This window comes from Amblyomma americanum, chromosome 9, assembly GCF_052857255.1.
Source record: "Amblyomma americanum isolate KBUSLIRL-KWMA chromosome 9, ASM5285725v1, whole genome shotgun sequence".
NCBI classification, from domain to species: Eukaryota; Metazoa; Arthropoda; class Arachnida; order Ixodida; family Ixodidae; genus Amblyomma; species Amblyomma americanum.
In genome coordinates, this window is record NC_135505.1 from 18,542,110 (window position 1) to 18,568,072 (window position 25,963).

At 46.1% G+C, this 25,963-nt stretch overlaps 1 protein-coding gene across 3 annotated transcripts in view; it reads right to left on the reverse strand.

The window, feature by feature from the left end:
* LOC144103818 (uncharacterized) overlaps nucleotides 1-25,963 on the reverse strand; it is a 205,264-nt gene that overhangs the window by 75,074 nt on the left and 104,227 nt on the right. For all 3 annotated transcript variants that reach the window (XM_077636519.1, XM_077636518.1, XM_077636517.1), the window contains exons 9-14: nucleotides 24,793-24,845; nucleotides 18,700-18,760; nucleotides 13,580-13,708; nucleotides 11,003-11,172; nucleotides 2,165-2,210; nucleotides 403-471 (exon numbers count right to left, since the gene is read on the reverse strand). In XM_077636519.1, the coding sequence (XP_077492645.1) occupies nucleotides 403-471; nucleotides 2,165-2,210; nucleotides 11,003-11,172; nucleotides 13,580-13,708; nucleotides 18,700-18,760; nucleotides 24,793-24,845 (528 nt within the window). The remainder of the gene's footprint in view (nucleotides 1-402; nucleotides 472-2,164; nucleotides 2,211-11,002; nucleotides 11,173-13,579; nucleotides 13,709-18,699; nucleotides 18,761-24,792; nucleotides 24,846-25,963) is intronic.

Consider the following 25,963-nt stretch of genomic DNA (forward strand, 5'->3'; position numbering starts at 1 on the left):
TGTGTTGACGATTTTATTGTTTTTCTCGGCTGTAACAAGGTAGGTTTTCTGCTAGTGTAAGCACTCATGATGAAAAAATAGCGCACCTTTCGGCTTTGCGCAGTATGTAGCAAGCATCTTTCAAATTGAAACCTTATTGACATTGCAAATTGCAGCTCGGAGAGTGGAGTTTTCGCACCAAAACACCATATAACATTAGTACGCTATTCCTCTGTATGCGAATGCAAGTTTTTGTTTCTAATTTTAATGAATTCCATAAAACAAGTTTAGTTCTATTTTTTTCTTACTCGCCTCCTCACACTGCGCTTTCACGCACATCTTTACACAATCCATTTAATAAATACGCTCATTCATCTCGCCTCACGCGCTAAGAATGAAAAGCATTCATTTAATTCAACTTACCACGTGCTCATCCGTATCCTTGAAGGAAACTTCGCGAATGGCGGCCTCAATGTCTAAAACGTTGCCAGCCTGAACATGCGGTAAAGAAAGGAATAGATGGGATCCCTCATGAGTGCCCCTTGAGAGTCACATCACAGGAAGGATCGACAGTTTACTAATGCCTATTGGGGCCATGAAGACTTTATGCTTTTTAGTGCGAAGTCACATGATCTGGTTGATGAGGGATCGCATGATATCAAACCTAAAAAAATCGCTGCTACCTCAGTCATTTTAATTGGGGCACAATGGGCGGCGTAAATCTGTGAGAAACCCTTGTCTTAGTGCGCCACGTGCAAATAAAATGCTCATGTTATCTTTTTGTTAAAGGGACACAAAGGAGGACCCTTCTTCAAGTAACAGTGCAATAAACATGGACGGGCCACATAGAACAAAAACACACAACGAACGCTCACTTTCAACAAATTTATTTCGAGGCGTACACTGCTTTATACCCCGATTGCGAACCGCATGGTACACAGACACCTGACTATTGCCACACGTATCGACACTTCCCAGAGAATCGTCGTACATCGGACAGCTCCAGTTACTTTTTTTTTTTGTCAAAAGTACTGACGGTCTGCTGACATTTTCATCTCCAAACTTTGCTATCTCGGCTGCCTCAATTATCTCGCGAGGCAGCCGAGATAGCAAAGCCAGGATATGATTGTGTCAGCAGACCATCTGTACTTTTGGCAAAAAAAAAAAGAGAGAGCTAGAGCTGTCGGATGTACAATGATTCTCGGCGAGGTGTCATACGTGCGGCAGTAGTCACGTTTCTGTGTCACGGGCAGTTCGCGATCGGGGTATAAAACAATGCACGCCTCAAAAAGAACTTGCTTAAAGTCAGCGCTCGTTCTATGTTTTTGTCCTGTGTGTCCCGTCCGTGTTTTTGCGTTTTTACTTCGAAATTAATCACCAACAAGCCCAAGCTGCTGTTCTGGCTAAAGGAGAACCACTCCATCCAAATTTCCTGCTTTGTAAAATTCGATTGTTTCGCTCTTCCTGGCTATGGCGATGGTTGTAAAGCAGTGAGAGACGCAATTTTTTCCAAGAAAGCTTCGCTTAACAAGGAATAAATGTTACCTCTCCACTTCACCCAGTATCGTAACCTCAGTGCCGGAGGCCACTCCGTGACCGCCTTTTGCAATACAGGCAGTTCATGTCGTTTAAAATTCAACTAATGTCGCAGCCACCGGACAAAAGTGGAAACTAAGCGAGCAAAAATCTCTTTTCGGTACGCGTTCTCAACGTCGCAAGTACAGTCGTCAGCACGCCTGTCTAGAGCGCTTCAACGAAACCCGGTCGCACACAGGAAGGGAAAATTTTAAGCCGGTATACGGTACTAGAGAACATTTCTGCTGGAGCGAAGCTGCACCGACACACAATTTGCCTGGAAATTTTACTGTATAAGCAATAGATAAGCAGACTAAATATTTCAGTTTGCTTGCTCCGCAGCACACCGCTCTAGCAATCTAGACAGGCATGCTGATGACTGTACACTCGAATTTTTGCCATTGGAAGCCGTGGCCTGCTTTAACTGTCCTAGAAAACCACCCCATGGATGGCCTCATTCAGTGCAAAGCTATAATTTATTCATACTCGGTGGCCAACTTTAGAGTTTATAGTACAGCCAACCGGGAAATTTCCGTGCACGTCACTGGAAGAAGTCGCGGGTAGTTTCAGTTTACAGGCAAGGAAGGAAATGAGATTTTCAGCCTCTTACGTTTCCGACGTATGTCTTCCCAATGTAAACAGCTTGGTATGCGGCACTGAAAAGCAAAACAAAACGACAACGGTGTAGTAGACAAGAGAGAACTGCATCGTAAAAGTGATTCAATGTCACGCTGGCAGTAAAAGACGACATATTTTAGTGCTGATGAGGGTTGCTGGTCACTGGCCAAAGTCAAAAGATAAAAAGACGTTTCGAGAGCACTACGGCTCCCTTGTTCACTATTTCTTTCTTTTTTTACGAATTCCGGTGGCGGCCGGTTGTCCAAACTGATGGCGCAGATTGATGCAGTCGAGGGTTTGACGGCATACCGTTTGGTCAGGAATCATGGTGATGAAGTTTGCTGGTCACTGGCCAAAGTCAAAAGATGGAAATTTGTTTCGGGAGCACTACGGCTCCCTTGTTTATTCCCTTGTTGCAGTGCTGCTGCGCTTATTCGTGTCTTCTTTTTTCTTCGACACTGTGCAGACAAAAATTCAGTCGAAAGAAACTTACTGACTGCGTTGCAGGAGCTATACACGCACGTTATTGTTTCTCGACTGGAAGAAACTTTCAGTTTTTCCTTGGGATGGCGTTGCGCACACAAGGCGTACTTGTCCGATCAATGCGCATATTATTACAACAGAACGGCATTTTTTTCAAAGATGGCGAAACTTGACTTGCAGTTAGGCGAATAGTCGCAGGCCGCGTGCTGAAAGCGTTACATAAGCTATTCCGCGTCAGTAAGCACCGATGCCTGATCATCGGAAGCTACGCAGTGACAACCTGTGCCCCATAACACATGGAAAAATGTAAATTAAGAGGCAAACGATGAATATGAGCGACAGCAAGGACCCTTCTGCTCTTACCGGTTAGTCAAAATTGTCTATTATCTTCGCAAAACACACCATATTATTTCAAGCGAATGGAAAGGTATATATTTCACAGGCGGCTAAATTTAGCAAACTTTAGTTGCAAAATTATTTCCTCCCATCCAGACAGGGTTTTACTAATAGATATTTAACTTCTTGGTTTGCTTTCTTTGTCCTGGAAGCCATCACTTTATTTCCTTGCTTCGTTGCAGTTCAAGACAGCCCTCAGACGTTGCGGGGAGCGATAGCTTTGTGAAAAACTGTTTCGCAGCAAGAGAACGCCGACGTAGGCACCAACATCATATTAGGTCTCACCATGGTGGGGTGCGTTTCGTTTATTCCGACTATTCAAGTCACTTACAGAACCGCCATCCCGCCGCACGTTTGCACGTCTTTCGCTCTATAAAGCGAAATCTTTACTACTTAGCTTGTTCGGCGTGTGCGCGAGTTTGACGTTGAACGGAGGAGAAACTACGTGAAAGCAAGGACGTCACTCAGGCGCCTCCGCCGAAACTGAGCGCTCGCCTCTGTTTCCATTCGCGGGTAAACTCAACTTCAGGGGCACTGCGAAGTCTGGCAACATGGCATGAGTGGAGGTCCTACCTTAGCTCGTCGCTTATGGGCGCTGGTTGCTTGTGCCTAAATTCTCGTTCTTTTGTGGGGGGCTAATCGCGTCGTTGTCGTTATGACATTCTCTGAGGGCACCAGAAACTATCAGACCGAATTTGGGGCGACCGCGTGTGTCAATATTCGCAAAATCGCGCTAACAGACGAACATATTTGCGGAATCTGCCGTGGAGAAGGCGAAGTGATCCTGAGTCGCCGGTGTCTGTGAAAGACGGAGACGTGTTGGCATGGTGTTTATCTATTTCCACCGGTAAGGACCTTCGCCTCTTTTTTATTGTAGCGACCCACGAGGCTGGCAGCGGCGAAGTGGCGAAAACGAGGAAGGGTCGCCCCTCGCGCTGGATAGAACGCTCGGGGCCTGGGCCTCGGCCGGACGCTGCCGCCGCTGCTGTCTCCTCCCGGCAGTCCTCCAATAAATGTGGCTGCGCCCGCCTTCCTGGACGTCCTCCGCACATCTATTTAGCGGGACAGCAAAGCCGCTCTCGTCGCTAGTGACTCCGGTCATCGCGCTTTTTGTCTGCCGAGGTTTGTTGCCGCTAGCAATGGACACGCCGAGTCGACGGTGTGTTGTGTTCTCTGTTGAGAATATGCAGCTATCTGTGTCGAGAAGGGGCAGCAAATTAAGTCGGGATGTGGCTGTGCAACGCGATCGCAAAAAGACAAAATATGCTTTCGAAGAGATTATGTCTTGTGCATGGATTGAGCGTTCAAATTGCATTTTCGCCGAAGTCGTCCGACAAAATTTTTGCGTGATCAGTCATGTCGGTTGCCTCTTTCGGAGGCGCGAGTTTGCCTGTGCTAACGCTAAATCTGAAATAGTAACCCTTCAGAGAAAGCTGAGAAAGCAGAGATGGAGGAAGTCAATACATACATCGTGTACGTGGGGGTGTATACCGTGAAAACGCGTACGTGATAGGTGATACTTGTCAAAAGTCCGGTGCTGCCTAGCCTCTCTTTTTCGTTTGTGTATAAATCCCATATATCGAACACCATAAACTCGTTCCCGAACGAGGGCCTCGGGAGCTGTCGCTTAGCAAGCATTCTGCTCAGAAGCCCACCAGGAAACGCGTGTCTACATGCTACTCAAAAGAACGTCTTCTTGGGCGAGTTGGTCACAGTTCATCTTTGGTACTAGGTGCGAACACACACAGAACACAAGGAAGGGAACGTGGCTTTGTCCCGTTCCCTTCCTTGTGTTCTGTGTGTGTTCGCGCCTAGTACCAAAGATGACATGCTACTCGAACGACATGCATCAAATTACATGCTGGGAGAAGCTTAGAGAGACAGAAGTCGATTGTCTCTATCATGGCGCAGAGGGGGCATAGACTGTTATTTTACTTCTCTGAATTTTCACGTATAGTGATGATGAAATTAAACAATATTTTTTTACCGATTTCGTTTGCCGGCCCCTTTGTGGCGCTGTCGGATTTGTATGCACTTTGAAATTTTATTGACCATGAAAAGGTGCACGTTACACATCTTGATATTTTGCTGCGGCTGTCTTCACTCATAATTTTATTTTTATGCAATTTCTGCATGCTCGAGTGCTTCATCGTAATTTTCACTGTTCTGATGTTTTTTTTTTCCAACGGTGCAACTGAAATTGCCCGTCAGGCATCCTCAACTACTTCGCTGGAGGTACCTAGGCACCAAGCTAAAGAGCTCGTGCAGAAGGCTGGAAGACATCGTGAAGCATGCATGTGAAATATATAGCACACAAACAGTGGTAAGACAAATAGAGTCTGTGACACGCAACATCTTCTAGAGTGGCTCAGATATCGAAATCGCCCCTTCACGGTAATTATTGCGCATACGCCTGTAGTCTGTGCAAATACTTTTTATGCAAAATTCACATTACACATTCATTCATCCCTTACTCAAATTCCTGAAGTTCACCTATTTGCACCCTAGCCATTGTTGCTTAAACCAAGAAAGATGACAGTGTAACTGTTTCATACACAAATGCCATGAAAAAGAGACAATGACTTGAGACGTGCACGACAGGTATCGTTTCACTCCAGTTTCCTTTAATAGGGTGCCATTGTCCGTTTCTCATGCAAGCGCTGTAGGGTGAGAGAGATGGTTTAGCGACCATGCCCCCACTGAAGCCACAAAAAGTGTTTAAAAATTATGAAGCGTGACTTGAACGCCAGTCAGGTGACGCAGCTCGCCTTAACACCATATAAAAGAGGCCACTTCTTTTGTAGTTATAATTATTTTTGCTGTATTATCGTGCATTATGAGACTACTGCCTTTCAGGCATTGAAAGACAAATAATGAAATGTACATGACGCAAGCAATGTCGCAGTTCCTACACAAAGTAAGGTGTTGGGCTTCCTAGTTTTCACTGGCTTTCACACAGGTAGTTCATAAAGTATTAAGTCGTGACTCACCATCCTGCAGCTTACTACAGTGTGCATCAGCAATGGTAAATGCTACATAAATTTGCCCTATGAAGAAAAATTGTAAATTATTGTTACAGTTCACGTAAGAGCTAAATGCTTAAAGTACACGGTGAAATACCACCAGAATGAATGCCTGTTCATCAGTTAAACATTTTCTGGAGCGTCATGTCTACCACGCATTGTATCTGGCGGGCTTTGTTTTGGTTTCATAACTTAATAATGAGTTATGCTGTCAGTCTTCATGCACTTTTATGAAAGCCCGTATCACTTTGTTGCCACCCACATTTTATATCTCATTTGCATATTCAGCTCATTGCTTTCAAACCGGTCGCTGCATGTAGTCTGTAACTCCGCAAGTATTACATGATTAATGCTTTTGTGTTGGTGGTCTCTAATTCATACACTTGAAGTTTCACTTTGCGTAGATTTTCACCAGTGTTGTGTGGATACTGCTGGTGGAGTCTGGCATATACATTTCCTACAATGGGCTTTAATAAGGGGGATAAAGTTTTGAAGAGAGCCTATGTAATTGCTCTTAAGTAATGGTTGGAATGGCTGAGATAGCTGAGACGGGAGTCTTATTTTTCAACAATAAAAGCCACTTCGCACTTACAGTAAACACTAGTGTCGTTTCTATGACTACTCTGGTGTTTGGTGGGAATGACATAATGGATACTGAATGACACTGTTCCCTCCCTGCTGACAACCAGGAGAGGGTGATGATGTGTTTGGCAAAGCTGTTTGAAGTGAAAACTTGTGTGTTATTCTTCTGTGGCTTATAATAAAAAGGTTCCATGCATAGTGCATATGTTAGTATGCTTACTTATTGAAAAAAACAACAAAATTTATTATCAGTGCAAGTCGCAATAATGTTGTTGTTGAGGCAGGAGAACACTGATGTAAAAATTGAACATTCAAAAATAATATTGATGTGTACGTCAGCTTGAGGTGAAGGCACAATGCATGAAGCGCGGATATCGTGGCAATGCAAAGACTATTTCGGTACACAGCAGCCAGTAGCTACGTTAATAACGTTATGGTTTGTGGGGGTTTAACGTCCCAAAGCGACTCAGGCTATGAGACACCGTAGTGAAGGACTCCAGAAATTTCGACCACCTGGGGTTCTATAACGCGCGCTGACATCGCACACTACACGGGCCTCTAGAATTTCGCCTCCATGGAAATTCGAACTCAGCGACCGGGATCGCCCCCGCGTCTTTCGGGCCAGCAGCGGAGCGCCGTAACCACTCAGCCACCGCGGTGGCTCGTTAATAACTTTGTCTATGTGTGTGATTGTTTTTTATTCAATGTAAGCTCCATTTTAGGGCAAGCCGTAACACAATCTTTTCAGTTATGCCGCACGGCTGCTACATCTTTTTTTTTCCCTAAACATACATTATTTTATTATTATGCACAACCCGAACATTGCCGCATTTGCTGCTGTTGCCTATTATGGCTTGGGAAGGAGTATACTTAATAAGTGAGATTAGTAAACGAAGTAATAACAAGAGAAGTATGTCGGATGCAGGCACATCACTATGTATCGACAAAAAATATGAGATCACTGCGGCACCCGCACTCGAGGAATACGCAAGCATTGGCCAGGATTCGAACCTGGTTTATTGCGGCTACAACGCAAGGTACTAACCACTATACGATCACGGCTGCCCGGGAGGGACGGGAGGCACAGGTTCACGTGATCACCTTATTTAGAGAATTTACGTCAATACGTCCAATTTCCCAATTGCCTCAATTAATTGCATTATTTAATTAAATTTCATTATTGCCCATTTTTATTTTTTAAACTTGGTGCCACGCTTCGTTTTCAAATTTGGCGATACTTTTGCTCCGGCCCCGTACAGTTTTAGGAAATTTTTGGACCTGACTAATTAACTAATTACCCCACATGCATCCAATTATTTCCGCTACGACCTTTTTGATGCTCTATCTAATGCGACCATTCTTTTCTTAGAAATGTATTCGTTCGAACGTTGCCGTGATTACAAGGTCGTGATGACAAGAAACCGCAAACATAGCCATACAAGCATACGCATTAATATCCCTATCATGGTGACACTGAAACATAAATGCTTTCAATCAATCAATCAATCAATCAATCAATGAATCAATCAACCAATCAATCAATGTTTTATTTCTTCCTCAGAAAAAGATTAACGGAGGACGAGGAGGGCTCGAAGAAAAAGTGGAAGTTTCCACTACAAGAATGTTACAACAATGTGCAAATCTATGAAAGAAATTCCTGAAAGCCTTCTCGGCTAACTTGCTGCTGAGCCTGTGTGGCTAATTATCCTGTTCTTAGCAGGCTTTAACAGCAAGTTCGGCTGGGTATGAATGTTAATACTCCTATGCACATGGATGATTCGTGTGGACGCACCTTAAATCTAGTAGGAGCTCCTCCATGCCAGCGGCACCTCCTTGCGAGCGAGCAGCGCAAAACTTCCAGCTGGAGTCTCGCCGCTGTTTGTGTGGACTTCGCTCCTAGGCGTGCACCCTTCGTGGACTTTATTCGAAATAAAGGCACTTGTGTAACGGCTGCCGTGTCGGTCGGTCATCGCTTCCTCGCAGTCCACGCAATACAAATAGGGGGCATAAATTTACAGTCCGGTGAGCGGCGCCGAATACGCGAACGATCATGCAAGTAACGCGCGCGGTCCAATATTGAGCCTGGTGCCACTGACTAGTCGAGAAAAGATGCGGCGGAAAAATCCAATAACCACGAATTGCTTCCATACACACATTTAGCGGTAGCTTTAACATAAAAGCACGATCTTCAAGTGGGCTCTGATCCCGGCTGTTGCGGTTTATGCGTGCCGACGTTACGATAGCAAATGCGAGTATGAGCACAACAGCAGCGCAGTTTTGCACATTAGTAACCTTAGGAGGACGTATTAGCTACCAGGAGGCACCAAATCCTACCACCAGAACTGGCGAAAATAGTACTGTCGGCGTGACTTTTTCCAGATCACAGGACAATATCAAGACGTACAATCCTCGTTACAGCACGAAGATGACTTACGAAATCACCTGTCAATGCGTTGACAGGGACTGCGGTACACTGCAGATATGGTTTCTAGGTCGCTTTTTTCGGTTTTTGAGGCTCTATAAGCGTTATGCTGACGCGTTTCCATTAGGCTGGCGAGGGGCGTCTGCTAGCGGACCTCCACTCTTCGTTTCTTGCATGCGCCGCGAGGTGCAGCATGGATTCGAGAATTCGCGAATAGGCCGTCGGCGTTCATTGTGTTCATTGTCGTCGGTGTTGACAACGTTCAGACGCTGATGATTTTGAGCAAAGGAAGGGGGCATAACTGGCCCCCTGAGTGAATGGACGCCTCAATCGCGCTTTGAGGTACGTGGCGGTGAGGAGAGAAAGAGAGGGAAAGAGAGATGTGGGCTGCATAGAATACCGCTGACAACGTTGTGGCAGATACACAGCAATGCAGCAATAGGCCGCAGCGCTCATTTGGTGACCAACCTCTCTCGATCAACCATTAATTTAACTTGCACCTGACAGGGTGGCACGGTGGAAGCGCTGCATATCCAGTGTGCGAAACGCATTCAACGTTACAGACGCCAAACCTCGTCTACTTGCCCGGTACACCGCAGCTTTCGCTCTCTAACCAGGTTCAGCATTCTATAGCTAAACCGGAGCTAATTTTTTAACAAACGTAATCATTACTCGTTGCTTCATGAGGATTTATTTGTGAAATCGGCCGGCAATTTTGCACGCCTTGATCATCCTCGCAAAATTAAGTGCACAAATTCCTTTTCGTAAAGCCTTTCATACCAAGCACGGCATCGAATGAAACTATTCGCCGTCAAATATCGCTACCGATTCTGGCACGACTAAGTTTCAAGAGCTGATCCGTGGTTTGAATGATAACTAGGAAAACCCGCAGTCCTAATGGTGCCATTTCCTTATTTCTTTTTTTCCCCCAAGAACTGTTGACGTGCGTGTGGTCGTGGTTCATTATACCCACTGGAATTCTGTCTTCGTGCATCTATGTTAAATTTTACTGACTTTTATCTTTTTATTATTGTATTTTCTTGTGACAAATGTTCGCGCTTGTAAAATTTGAAATTTATTCGCAAAGTTAACTAGAATATTGTCCTTTTTTTGTTGTATTGCGGCTTATGTGTTATGTTTATGTTGCCCCCTCACCTCTCATTTAGTATCCTCGAAAGAGGGCCTTTAAGGATACTTTCAATGAATCAAAAGCAAAAAAAAAAAAAAACTCATGATACCCTTCCGGCCACCTGGGACGATACCTCGATGGGTATGGGGTATAAAGGCAGAGTCGGTGTAGGATCCGCCGTGCTCGAAATTACGCGACCACAGAGGGTGAGGCCCACTACCGACACAAAAATATGCACTCTCAAGCGTCGAGAGGCGCCATGGCGTCACTTCGTCACAAAAGAAAAAAGTATGGAAGCTTTTCGTTCTAGTCTTATTTGTTTTCACTTTGATAGTGTGTTCCTCCTATAATTAAGCCACAAGAAAACATTCACAACGCTTGCGTTTTTTACGTACATCGTGTAGCTAATCAGTGGCTAGGCTACACCTTGTCATTTTTTTTAATAAACCGTTGTCCCTTTCACTACATCGGCAATCCTGTCCATCACGGTGCGGTCCATGTATCCACCGACTGTGTGATTGCTGCGGCGTCTATGCAATAGTGGTCGCGCCTACCACCTTTATACCCGCGGCCTCTACACAGTGCGTTGTGCTGCCCTAGCTTTGGCACTCCTGTGGAATGAAACGACATGGGATTTTGGCGGACCTCAACCGCATACAGCTACCGCTGTAGGACGTCGAGAAGTGTCAGGAATAAATGTACCGATCAGCTACAATTAAGTTCTCGTGGTACTCCGAAAGCAGATTTTGGGGCTTGGCACCTGCGAACCGCAAAGAAAATACAGACAAAGAATACCTCTCCAGCGGCGGGCTCACAGGCAACCCGGAGGAGCCCAGTGAGTCTGGAAACACGTCGCCAGAACAAGCTGACGCTGTCAGCCGGTCACGGTTACGGGTAGGCGCCAATCGAAGCCCCTTGAGCAGCTCAGCCACGGGAGGGTAGGGCGACCCGTCCATTTGGTAGCTCTGGATATGGAGGGTTGGTAACAAACAAGTCATCATCATCATCATCAGCCTTACTACACCCACTGCAAGCCAAAGGCCTCTCCCGTGACTCTCCAATTAACCCGGTCCTTTCCCAGCTGCGCCCACCCTATGTCTGCGAACTTCTTAATCTCATCGGCCCACCTAACCTTCTGCCGCCCCCTGCTACGCTTGCCTTCTCTTGGAATCAACTCCGCTACCCTTAAGGACCAGCGGTTGTCTTGCCTTCGCATCATATGCCCTACACATGCACATTTCTTCCTCTTGATATCGACTAGGATGCCCTTAACCCGCGTTTGTTCCCTCACCCACTCTGCCCGCCTCAAATCATACCCTTTCTTTAGTTGAAGAATAGGTTTGGTTTTGTGGGGTTCAGTGCCCCAAAGTGGCTGGGCCAAGAAAAGTGCTTTTTCCATTCTTCCTGTTATCTGTGGCTGTCTTCGTATATCTTTTGATTGGCAGTTGCCAGGCGCAACTCTTAGCTTAAAGGGACACTGAGGAGAACTCTATCATTTTTTTTGTTAGCAAAATCTGATACTTCGGCATTTCATGGCTTTGTTGCCGCTTGTCCGGGCGCGAAAGATGTATTTATTTCGAAGAAATTTGGATTCGAAGTTGAGAAAGTTTTTCCCGCCGCTCTGATTCAAACTCGAGAACTCTTATGACGTCAAAGAACGGAGTGACGTGTACGTGACGTAAACGCAGACTCCGTGATTTCTGACGGCTAGCCGTGCGGCGCGCAACCTTCCTTTGCCAGCCTCAGAGATTCGTGGCTTCCATGAAGTAAGGAAAATTCCTCCAAGGTGGAGCCTCTTGTCCTAGGAAGTCATCACGCTTCTACTTGCGAGATTGGCCTGTGGCGGCGACACCTGTATTTTGGTTCTTGCTATTTTCTACATTACAAGAGCTTTGTTTTCAGTAAGAGTGGCGTTTTTGTGATCAGGAGCTGCTATTCTATCGATACAAGCCAACTTCAATTTCTCCGCAGTGTCCCTTGTTGGCATTCGCATACCTTAATTTAACTTTTAAACAAAAACACTTTTAATCGGGTTTCACTCCTCTCCCTGGTGTATTCTTGTTTGCCGCAGCGAGTCTTTTGAGGCTTCCTGTTGGACTTCTGCATTGACGCAGAAATTATGCATAGGCAACTTTTCTTGACGCTTAGTCAGAACAGTTTTGTAGCTTCTCTGCAAAGTCTGTGGGACTTAATACGTCATAGAGCATACCAGAGTATTAGAAGAAACGAAAGAGTTGTTTGAGGGCCTAGTTATATTATTTAAGTGGCTTCAGAATCCGTGCAGAATTTCGATAGGTTACTTTTACGACCTTACCCATATTGCTAAAAATACTAACCGGCTTATCTCTCAGAGCGGATATGCAAGTTGTGGCCGGGCTTCATTTTCTGTCTCCCGCTTCTATAAGCTGGTTCTGTACGTATTACGTACGTATTATACTTCCTTGTGACGCTTTCCTTGCTGTTCTTGTTGCTTTTTTGAAAGTTCTGCTAATCAGCTTCAACTTCTGCATTTTGAGGCATTCATGCTTTCGCGTTTTTTAATCAGCATCTTCACCTCCTGGGTGAGCTTGCCAGTATCTTCTTAGCTACCCGGTCTCTAAATTCTAATGCCCAGTGCGTTATTATATTCGCAAGCATACTGGTTAAACAGGGCTAACATCCGACGAAAGACAGAAAGCGCGCGGCAAGAGCGCTGACTACCAGCTGCTATCAGTACTTTAGCTTGAGCTATTAGGTTGTAAAAAGGCACGAGGCCAAACATACAGGCGCAAGTCCTGTCTCTGTGTATTCGTCCTCGTGTCTTCGCGCCATTTTGCATTTGGGCAATTATGAACAGGTGCTGGTTTTATTGTCCAGCTTCACATCTCACTACTAGACATGTAAGGGTCTATTTATCACTAATTTATGCATGCTAATGAAGAAACCTAATTATTGGAAGATTTTGGCGATGGCGCCAAAACTAACACTATTGTTTGAGACAGTGGCACTCTCGATGTCGATACCGATGTGTCTATCGCCATCTCTAGTCTCTCTTTGCGCATGCTTCTTGGTAACCGGGGGCTTCCATGGTAGCTGATACTGGCTTTATGCACAATAGCTAAGCGGGCGAGTTGGTGGCACATTTTCAGAAATAGTAGCGCGAAAAACGGAAGACGAATGAATGGGAGGGGGGGGGGGGGGGAGGGGGTGCTCTGCTCTTAAAGTGAGCAAAAATACTAGGACACAGAGAATGAACACGCCATACCCCCCAGCATGGTAACAGTGGAATATCACGCTTGGTAAATGCAGTTACAGCTGTTTTACAACGAATGCAATGGCACTTAGGGGCCAGTTTCGGCCGGGAATCTCGATGCGCCTGCTGCTCCTTCTCACCTTCACCACTGACAGGTAGACGGGCAGCCCTTTGAAGTGATCGAGGAGAGTGGAGATAGTGCCTCGCTTACGCCCCCGCAGTGCTTCGCCGTACAGGTCGTCCAGGATGTCTCCCACTTGGATCTGGTCCTGGGAAGTAAGTTTGAAAAAGACAAAAAAAACAACCTCCAACATCTGTGAGGCCCAAGTTTTCTCAAGTGGCCCCGGAGAAATATTTAAACACGTTATGTCAGAAGAGAACATTTTAAATAAAGGCAAAATGTGCTACGGTTGACGCCAAATCAATAAGCAGGTTTAATGAACTTGGCACCTGAACGAAAAACTTCTCAGGGCATGGGGTCCCTCTGAGACCAGCTGGCCGCAAAGACCTGATTCCGTGCCAGCTACGCGCAGGTGTTACACGTACGCGACATGTTTCCCAAACCGATGGCGCGTAGTCGCAGCCACGGCAGGTCCGGACGAAATAGGCAACGGCAGGACACGCTAGGAAATAGTTTATTATCTTAACGCAAGGCAAAGCCCACTGCGGAAGAATTTTTTATCTCATAAAATAGACATTGGGCAGGCTCACCAAGTCGTTGCAGTCGACCGGCGTTGGGTTCGGGGGTCGGCGGGCAGCGAGGGGGTCTCTCGGGGGCAGTCACGTGTGGGCCAGCAGCAAGGGAGCGATTCCCTGCTGCGAGCACCTCTTTTTTATCCCCTCGGACATTGCCTGACTAGGAGCAATACGTTGCTCACATGTGCAGGCATGCAATCCTTCCCGAAGTAGGCAGAGCGCTGTCGTGACGTCACGTCAGTGTTGGGGAATGAGGAGAGTAGCAGGGGTGCCTTCTCTCCACACTCCCGGTGGCGCGCGCGCGTTGGTGCCACGTTCGAAGCTGGCGCGGGGGACTAGGAGGGATACCCGTGCATCGGTTACCCGTACAAGGGGTAACCGTGCCACACACCCCCTTAGCGCTAACGCAACGAGAGAACTAAAGTGGCTCTTTGCGCTTGTTGGTCAGTGCTCATGGTTAAAGGGACACTGAGGAGAACTCTATCATTTTTTTTTTGTTAGCAAAATCTGATACTTCGGCATTTCATGGCTTTGTTGCCGCTTGTCCGGGCGCGAAAGATGTACTTATTTCAAAGAAATTTGGATTCGAAGTTGAGAAAGTTTTTCCCGCCGCTCTGATTCAAACTCGAGAACTCTTATGACGACACGGAAAACTCATGACGTCACAGAACGGAGTGACGTGATACGTGACGTAAACGCAGACTCCGTGATTTCTGATGGCTAGCGGTGCGGTGTGAAACCTTCCTTTGCCAGCCTCAGAGATTCGTGGCTTCCATGAAGTAGGGAAAATTCCTCCAAGGTGGCGCCTCTTGTCCTAGGAAGTCATCACGCTTGTACTTGCTAGATTGGCCTGTGGCGGCGACACCTGTATTTTGGTTCTTGCTATTTTCTACATTACAAGAGCTTTGTTTTCAGTAAGAGTGGCGGTTTTGTGATCAGGAGCTGCTATTCTATCGATACAAGCCAACTTCAATTTCTCCTCAGTGTCCCTTTAAAGAGTGCCGTGCGAAAAGACAAGGACAAACGAAGTCCTGTGCACTTTTTCGTTTGTCCTTGTCTTTTCGCGCTGCAATCTTTAACCAACGAGAGAGCCCAATATAAGTCTAGAGTGGCTGACACACGCGTGGATGTTCAATAAGGCACCCCATAGCTTCCAAAGAACCAGCTATGGAAAATTTGGAGATATATCATACAACAAAGTCCCAGGCACCGCAGTCAAGGTGGCAAAAACTCTTTTACAACTAAATTTAGAGCTTGTGGTGATAGCTGGTTTCTACCCTATTAAGCTACTCTGAACAAGGTGGAAGGGAATTCGCGCACATTTCGCGGTATGGATAAAAAGAGAGAAAGCGGAATCTGGTGCATTCCTACTTACGCACAAGCACGTTCAAGCACTCCATTTTTGTTGTAGTTACTGGTGCTGTCACCTTTAATTCAAGGCGGTCACCGGGAGCATATTTAACAGTGCCAGCGACACACATAAGAATATGCTGAACAAGGCGAGTTAGTGTTTGAACAATTGTCAATGAACACAAACACTCATTTCAACAAGGACGGGGCAATAATTTTCCTTTGTGCGACAACAGACCTAGGATTTTCTCGGTTCACAATAGATGCACCCACTGGAAAAACACTGTAGAGCAGACCTACAACATCTTATATGGACTTGCCGATCTTTCTCGCAAAGTAGACACAAAATTCAGCACATACCACATGACGACATAGCCACCCTAACAGACCAGATACGATCAAGCACCTCAGAACAACGTGCGATCGCGGCAGGCCTTAGTGCGAGTGCGCTGTTTCAAGTGTTGTAGGACAGGTCAACTCACTTGCAACACGCAGCTCTGAAGGCTATGAAGACGACCGAGCAAAAGTTGCCTCTGCACCTGCACCCCTATCCCTCCTCCTTATTCCCCAACAGCGGCCGAGTCCCATTCAATAATTCATTCATTCTCTATATTGGAAGTGTCCCAGCACGAAGTCGAAAGTTTGAAAAGCAACGAAAGATTTTATTATGCTTTGAACCCATAATCTATCCACAACGTTCGAACAACATGGGACACAGTCGGAGGCTCCTTGCCAGAGGATGATATTGGACACGACGACAACGGCACGATTCCGTTCATCGCGGGAGAACTGTTTTCCTCACTGACAGTTATCGCTATGAAATTCCTTCTTGACGGCAACGAACACGAATTGAAGCAGTCGCTGCGGTTGGCAGAAGCGGACGTTCAGTTTGTTTGCCCCGACAGGCCACCTGCCCGCTATTGCAGCGATGAAGCGTCGACCAGCGGGTTCTGCGTTGTCACAAGCCCCGCTGACGTCCACCGTCCCGCTCTCACTAGCGGCACCACGGGCAGGTCGCAGACAACCCGGGGCCCCTCGGAGGAGTGTCGCTCTACTAACACACCAGCACTCATTACAAAAACATCGGCTTCTCTCTCTCATCACCTCACCGTACACTAGGTACAAAATGCAGTGCAGTGTGGCGGAAAGAGCGGAGAAACTTGCATCTAACCTTACCTGATTCATCGCTACCACCATCCCTTGACCCGCCCACTCAGATCAACATGTGGGGCGGTCAAAATCCCCACATGCCCTACCTGTGGAAATTCCCCCAACCCAGGACACTTCGCCCCCTACATAGTCCATACCTCTCTTCAATGGAGGCCGCTCTACGGGCTGCGCAGTGAGCTGGCCTTAACATGGCTAGTGGACAGAGCTCTCTGTGAAGCTCACGCCCATGGACTCTTGGAAAAGAAGGGCCCGCTGAAGAAGAACCTTTGTTTTTTTGTTAAATGAAGTTGTTCGTCGTCCACCTCTACAAGAGTTTCACGTAGTTAAATTTTATATTGCGTATCTATGTTTCTGTTTCTAGAATGAAGCATTCATTTCATTTCCTTCACCCCTTATCCTCAGGCTTAATTTCTGAGTCCATTCATCAAGGTTAACCAGCGCTATATACGCTGCATCTATTAAATGATCGCTTGATTTTCCTTTAAAAAATATACTTGCCTCGTTCTCATCTTTTACAAATGGAGCGAATGGAGCAATACTCTACACATCGCTCTACTATCGAAAACAAGTTGGTCAGGCAAATAATCAGCTAGCGTTCTGATTTCGGTAAGATTAAATTGGTACAATTCCATCACAGTACCTGCTTGTCCGCAATTCCATATTGCCGTAGCTTCCTAACCAGTACTTCGTGGTTAGCAATATGGAAATCTTTCGAGGGGTCGAGGTAACGGCCCAAGACTAACTTAAATCCCTTCTTCCAAACAGCCTAAAATGTGTTCCTTTAGTGTTCTGCGCTAAATCCCCCGTAGAAGCCGATTTGAAAGTCAGCTAGCAACTTATCTCTTATATCTTATTGTGTCTTGTAGCAACATGCAATTTAGTAGGCGGATTAACGTAATGCCGTGATTCCGTTTCAGCAAGTGTTGTTATATGACCGCAATTATTCTTTGCTGGCGATTGCTGGCAATCAAAAGTTTATAATGAGTACGAAACGAAAAAAAACCCCAAATGCTTTTGCTGGGAAGTCCTCGAAATGTGATCAGTTCCTTCCATAGCATGGCTGTATTTTGTTTTCGTATGTTCATTATCGTTGTACGCTTCCCTTTTTTACTTTAATTCCACTCGCTGTGATTTAAAGGCACCGGCCGCTGCGAACGTTTCTGACTTCGAAATATTCTCAGCAGTGCATGGTCTCTTACAGTTCCCCATGGAAAAAAAGAATACGTCGCTCTTATTTCTTTGAACGTTATTTTTAAGTAAACAAAGGGTTCCTAGAAAGCAAAACAGAAAGCTATGGCGAGAGGAGAGAGGCGGCAAAAGTAAATAAACAGTCCGTGTATGAGGTAAACAAAATGCTACAAAATCGAGTAACTACAGTTCGAAAGCTAAATTCGGTCAAGAAGGTGTGTGTGGCACTAACAGCCGGTCAGTGTGACTGTTTGCATATCTGTGTGCTGAAATTACTCCTTCGTTCTCTCTTTGGCTTAAGGCGCGAAGTACGCATTGCGAACTTCAATAATGTCTTGACATCAGCACTAGCTTGTAATTCCGCTTTTGTTTCTAATTAAACATTTGTGTTTCCTTCCACTAAAGGCGGCTTTTTAATAAAGGATAAAATGCGGAAGAGGCCAGAATATAATCCACGGCGTCACTGTTTTGAATTCCTTATTAGCATTGACACTTTTACCTTACAGTCGGTGTGATTTGAATGCGAAAGGCGCGACGAAGAACCGAGCATTTTTTTTCGAACACCAGTGGTACAATATTGCTATAATATAATATTAGCGTTTGTCCCGTTCATCTTCTGTCATTTGCCTGTTTTTTTTCACGCTACAAGCATCCCATCGAGCAAAACGAACCAACTCGCCCAGCAAGAAGTTTTATTGAATATTTTTATATCTCTTCGTTTTATCTTTGTGCATGCATTTCCCGCACGCCCTAGTTGAAAAGCAAAACATCACCCCACTAAACAATATATGAATTAGCACTGTGATAAAGGAACGGGACTGTGTATATGAAGTTCCGTCAACAAAATAAGACTTACATCTTCTCCTGCAACGCTTCCTTCTTCCACATCTGTCACAACAGGAATTCCGGCTGAAAACCTGTATAAAGAAAAAGAATACATAATTGGGGCCATCTATGAAAAACAGCGCTGCGCATAGCGCAATTAGCTTTTGCTCCACAGCACACGTGGCAGAAGTGGTTAATTTCCTTTTGTCGGTTCGTCCCAGGTATCGCCGAATTTCAGCAATGCTTTACTAGTTACTCAGTCTCAAGCCTGTGTGTATAAAACACGAACAATAGCACGGCCGCGCTAAAAGCTTAAAGACTGTTTTTTTTTAAATATTACAGCGACATCTGGTAATATCCGCGTTCTGCGAAGTCGGTTTGGAATTGGGATAACACCGCCACGGTATTTTGTCAGCACGCATGACGTCACAGCCAAGCCAATACGTTCATATGAGTGGTTTCAAAAGAGTGACGACATGAACGACTCCATAGTGACGTTACGCGCACTTCAGCCAGAGAAGGGACGAATAAGAATGAATAAACAAATAATAGTCCACCAGCGCTAACAGTTTTCGTTGCATATTGCGTTCACATCTGAAACGCCCTGTGAGTTTTTCTTTGCGCAGCGCTCTAGGGGAATCATGCTGTGAGGCGTGAAACTCAAAAATATTATAGTTCTATTTTCTATCCACCTGAGCGGAGCCATGCGGCTTAATATAACGGTTCAAAGCAGCGCAAGATTCGTCCTGGTGCCTGCCTTCAACAGGACGCTACACCAGATATGTCTGTCTGCCACTAACCTGATTGTTACAGGTAGTAGTTTTCAAAGCGCTATACTCTATTTGTAGGAAATTGGAACTGTCGACGACTCGCACCATTGTTGATGTCAATCATTACCATGGTCGACTGACTAATTATTGCAAACCATTATTATTATTCAGCCTTGCCAACTGCGTTCTTTTCACCAACATGCTACTGAATCCGTTCACACAACTGTCTCAGCTGAAGCTCTGTTTATTTCTGTTATCGTTTCCGAGTCACCATCGTCATCATCCTCAGTTCGATCATGTCTACCGCTTACCAAATCCCTCTTCCACTACTCCCAAAGTACTACGGCAGCAGTAACCACGCAGAGACCAGAGCATCGATATTGTAGAGAAGAAATACGAATAGCTTGCACCGAGGTACGATAGGCGGTATTATGACCGTGTTCGGTTTGAGCTGGGTTTATGGATTTCGACTTCCAAAGTGACTCAGCCTTTGAGGGACGCCGTAGTAGAGGGAATCCGTAATATCGGGGACCTGGGGTTATTTAACGTGCACTTGCATCGCACAGGGGTTATGGGTTTGAATTTGCAGGACCGGAAGATGAAACTTTTGAAGACGTCAACTGGTCCGAGCTCGGAGCCTGGTGATAACACGAAGGTTTCGCCGCTGCAAGCCCGGGTGCAACCCTTCACGACCTCTTCGGGCTTCAGACGGGCAGGCAGCGGTGACCGGACTTACATGGGTCATATTTGTGCGGGTGTCAACCATTGCGATATCATGGAAGCCGTACCGCCCGAGCGACTGTAATGTACTCATCACAGGCGCTGTGATGTGCGCGTGTTGTGGTCCTCGAATGCGAAGCCAGCGCAGAGAAACACCTCCATTACGGCCTCTCTTTCTGACTTTTCTCTTTCGCTACAAACTACCTCCCTTCCCTCACGGCGCGGCTGAGGTGTCCACCTATATCTTAGACAGCTACTGCGCCTTTGCTTTCCTCTATAATTACAACCACAACGGAGACGCACAACAACCAATTTAGGGAGCAGCGTCACTGCAGCCCGTTAACGGTCACTTCGGGCGGCGGATGAGCTGTTTTGAGAGGACTCCAAGAGACTCGAGCGATTTGTCCAGCGGGCAAGTCGTCGCGCCGAACGGGCGATGGCGTTCCGTGGACTCGATCCCTGGCAGCGCTAGAACATTTGTCGCGTTCCACTTATAAAGGCGAAGCTTAAGCTTCCTCCAATTTTGTTATCTCTTATTTCCACATGACGTGATTGGCCAGGTTTCCTTTCCCATGGAAACTGCTCTTTTAACAGAATAGACCACTGCTTGTCTACTTTCCGCATTTCATGCACCACCGAAGCCAGGACATAATTAACTCGATTTTCACGCGTAATGCAAGCATGTCCCTTTCTGTCGACCAAGGCTCCACCATTCACTCTTGTTCAATTAGCCCGTTACACCACCATCAACCTATTTTTAAAGTTATTTAGTCAGTCTGTAGCTTTACGTCCTATAGCTGAGATCTTGTCGTATACAACTCTGTGAATTATTCACTTTGATGATGTGGCCAAGTTCCGGTTGATAACTTGAAAGTCCCTCCCAAATGCTGTAGGACCAATTGGTACGTTTCTACTAATTTCTAACTCGTGACCTTTATCCGCGGTACCTACTTCAATATGGATAAATGTTTTTCCTCACTGGCTCCAGCACCTGTCTACCTGCAAACGGTTGCCTCAGTCGCTGACTGACGAGCTTTACTTTATGTGCTCAGATATAAGTGACTGTGTTTTCATAAGAAACAACAAATGGATGCAAGGAATGACATTTATAAAAGAAACAATAAATATACACTTGCTTCTACAATCTTTTCTCCGTGTTGTAAATTAGGAAACGCAAAATACCGGACGACGGACAGAGTAAGGGACACAAAAACAGGTTCACGAGCGCTACTACCAACTGTTTATTCATGCTGTGGTACAGGGGTTGTATAGGAACAGAATGTCGAGCATGCGCGTGGAAAAGGCACAGAAACCGCACGTCAGACATTCGCACAAGTTAATCAAAAAAAGAATCTAAAAGGGCACGTTCCGATGAATAAACGTGTACAGACGTGTCACTGACACAACGATCGGACAGCTTTCGGATATAATAAGCCTCTAGAACGAGCCTAGCCTTATCATTGCCGCTCTTGCCTACAACCGTGGTTTTCTCCAACCTTGCCCTACACGTGCACGAAGCAATGTGACGCACGAGATTAGCACTAGTGTCTTTGTTTTCTATGTTTTTGACAGGCTCCCGTAGCCGGTCACTAATATACAGCGGCCAGTTTAGCCAACGTATGAAGCCCCACATGAGAGGGGAATGCAGTACACCACTCCTATTGCACATTTAGTGTAGGCGATCCCATGTTCAGCACAAGACATCTTTTTAAAAGAAGCGCGCGATTTTGCTCTTGCTGAAAACCACGGACAGACACAACTTTCTTGGGCACTATATTGCTTTAGGTGACATTAGTGGACATACCAGAACCTTGATTTCTGGATAGTTTCCTTCACTAAATTGTCCATGAGGATAAAGCATGTACTTCGGAACGCGGTCGGAAGCATGCGAGCGGTCCTTGAATCTTAACTATTTGATTATATTATATGGCATCAAATATCTCTAATTTAATGTCCCCTGTGAGTTGTCGAAAAGCGTACAGTCGGGAGTGAAATTGTATGCATCACGGGATCAAAGTGAGATGTGCTCGTGCCACAGATAATGATCATGAAAAAGAACTTACCAGGACTCTAAGAACTGGTTCAACCAATCTGGGAGGGATCATTAACTTATGAAGCTTAACTTGGCCACAGCCGAAATGGCTTCTCTTTTATATTCGAATCGTCACATTCCGCCTTACACATAGAGCCGAAAACATGAGTTGCTATATAGTTAAGGGACTCTAAGGACAAATTAAGTTGGCCTATATCGGTAGAATGTCAGGTTCTAATGACGCACGTGTGCGCTTTCCTTCAAAACAGAGCTTTCGCAAGCTAAACCAGGTAATAGAAAATAAAACGCAGGCGCCACCACCACGATCACTGCCGCACATTTTTTTCCATATTGCATTGCTACTCCTTTCTGCTGTGCTGGAAATCTGCACCTCCTGGATAGTAAACAACGATGCACTCTGCAACCACCATGCGTGTACCTGCCTGTGGTTCATTCCATGGTGTCCTGTGCATTTGCGTGCCTCTGAGTGCTTAGTCGGAAGCGTATTCCCGACGACGCTCTTCCCCTGACCTCATGTGAAGCCAAACGACGCATTATGCCAGGCATTGATTAGCCAGGTAGTTGTGCGTATTACGTACGTTCAGAGGGCACGACATGAAAGCAAGCATTGAGAAATTATGACATTTTCAGATGTTTGCACCGCAACCGATGCTTAAAAAAGACGGAGGGCGTCAGTGACACCTGCAGATAGCGGGCAAAAATATTCAGCACATTTGCAAGGCAAGCAGCTACAGCTATGACTTCCAAAAAACTTCCAAGAGCGAAAATGCACATTCGTCGTAGACTTGAGAAAATATCCCGTTATTTTTTAAAGTTTTCGACGTGGCTAGACAGTATCCGTTCTTTCCTTCTGGAGAAAAACTGTATTGTACCATATGATCTATTTATGTTCCTGAGACCCTATTTAATCTCTGGAAGAGCCGCATGATGGACCGCCACGCCGAACCACCACGGTCGTCGAAATCTTTGTTTCTTGAGCAATGCGCTTTGTGCGTGGAGTATATGCGGCCCTGCAAGAGCCGCGTAGCTGGCTCCCATATCTGAATGCATGTGTGTGCCTCCCAGACATTTGATGCTTTGGAAGGTGGGCCTGGTGTTTTGTGGCGTAAGCAGGCTTAGACACATGCTAAGCATGTTTTCTTTTCGGCACAATTTCCATGCATAAAGAAAAATAAAGCGTTCGACGTGGCGTAGCGGTTAGCGTGCTCAGCTAAGAAACTGAAGGTGGCTGGCTGGAAACCAAATTCCGGCGCCTTTTTAGTCTATTGCATTCTACTTATTTTACAGGGGTGTCCACGATTTGGAATCATATGGCCATGCCTCCCGTATTTTCAAAAAATGGTCACACTATCTGAACCATGTTCCTCATATGACGCATACATCCCATATGTCCCATATCGCCCACATCCAATAACTCCATATGCATATGGGTTTCTTTTCCCGAAAGGTTGCCACTGCTGGGATTCAAACCCGCGGCCCCGAGAACAGACCAGTTTCATTGGCCACTGCACGAGAGCACAAGCATATCGCGGGGGGCGACAGAAAATTAGGTGGGCGGAAGAGGTTAAGAAGTGTTCGGGGTATGGTGGCCGCAGCTGGTAAAGGACAGGGTTAATTGGAGAGACGTGGGAGAGGCCTTTGTGCTGCAGTGAGCGCAGTCAGGCTGTTGACGATGACTCTCGCGATGTGCATTGCACATCGCCGCCTTCTTCAACTAATACTGTTAATACTGTTGCCGGACTGATTTACTCATTCCCGCGCATTGTTCATCGCGCATCACCGTCTTCATCAAATAATATACTACTACCGAACTAATGCCGTCCACGGACGTGCCGACGACCCAGCAAAGCAAAACAATGAGCCTACAGAAACTTAGAGCACAGGGCTAACGCCGCTGCCCATCACGCGTCGTGCTAATCTTCAGCACACATCCGCGCTGTGTGCTGCACACCGTTGTCGTCTTCTACTAATACTGCTATCTAATAAACACGCCCTCGCACGAAGTGGGTTGCACATCGTCGTCTTCTTCAACTAATACTGTTGTCGAACTAATATCGTAGGTAAATGCCCCGACACCGCAGCGGTGGCCAAGTGGTTGACCATCCGCCTCGCATGTGGGTGATGCGGGGTTCGATCCCCAGTGCCGCCGGGTACCCACTGGTGATAGAATGGGTAGAAGCTTTCCCCTGGTCTGGTGCTCGGCTTCTTTAGGGTGAAATGCTTGGGAAATGGGTCTTTGACCCCACCTTGAGAAATGGAAAATACCTTGTGTCATGGCGCTCTTCGGACGTAGATGCCCTCACGCCATAAAAATCTATAATCATCATCATAAATTCCCGACAACCCAGCAAGGCAAAACAATGAGCCTGCAGAGCCTGAGTCACCGACCGAGCTGCGCTTAAGTTTCGCATTAGGCAAATCCGTAATCATCCTTGGAATTCTTTTGTCCTATACACTTCGCATAAACTTTCCAGCTTTTTTTTTTCGAGTAGCTCGGTTGTTATGCTGGGCACACTTATTTCGTTTGATTTTTGCGTGTGCCTGCGGAGAACAGAAAAATGTGCTCATCGCACTCACTCACCCGATGCTGATGCCAAGGGTGTCGCATGGGACAAACTCAAAGCTTTTGTACAGCTGCAATTGTGAGAAGACTGGCGTCAAACAGTAAGGGCGTGCACAAGTATACTAATCACAAATGAATAAATAGCGATAGTTCAGGAAGCTCACAGAAAAATTGTTTGTTACAAATTGCAAATCTGGTGCACGCTAGCTGCGCGCCTGAATCATAGAAGCGTGAAAGGACATTTATCTGTGCACCACCTGAAGTTGCATTCAGTGCGTTTTTAAGCAATATTCCTGCGTCCACCTTGCTTTCACGCTTATCATATCGAATGACCGTCCCAGAAAAAAGGACTGAAGGTAGCGAGTACACGCGAACAAACACTGCACTTGACTACTGCGGAAGCCACGTTGTAAATTGCACAAGTCCACGCAAAAGCCCGAAGGCAACGCTGGGATAGTTTCTACCACTTTGTTTCGAGATTGCAGACAGCGATCTAAAATTCTCCTACAAGTGCCGAGCTTTCGCTAATAAGTAGTTTTTCACAAGTGACGAGCGTGCTGATTTGGAGCCGGAAGCGGGCAGTGAAAGCCGTGACATTCAAGACGGTGTTATGTCGTTCTCGTCTGTAAATCCCCGGGCATAGTTAATGTATAGGTTCCCAGAGCTTTTGCGTTTATTTTCCCTGCGCCATTCCCGCCTCTACTGCAAAGCGCAATCACATGGCCAAAAAAGCGTCCGTGCATGGCGGAGTAGCCAAATGCACAATGTCGTTTAGCACTATAGAGGGTCGCCGGCAGTCTATTGGTACACTTACCCATCTCTTGCTTTTCGACGTTTAATCTTTTCCGAGTGCACATAATAATTGTAAATGATGTTTTATTATTAAAACGAACGATCTGACAGCAAGTGTTCTCTAATTGTTACAAATAAAACGCGCGTGATTTGTGGCGCTTACAACAGATGGGGCGGGGTGGAGGGGCATGGGGATTTTTAAGCAGGGAATTGCCAAAGAAGATATCTATGATAATTGTAGGGGAAGCTCTTTGTTGTTTGAGGCCAGGGCGGGAGTTTTGCGGACTAAAACATATAGACTCAGGTACCACGAGATAGACGCGTTGTGCGTAGCGTGCGGAGAGGAGGAGGAAACGGCTGAACACTTGATACTTTTCTGTAAAGGGCTTCACCCTAC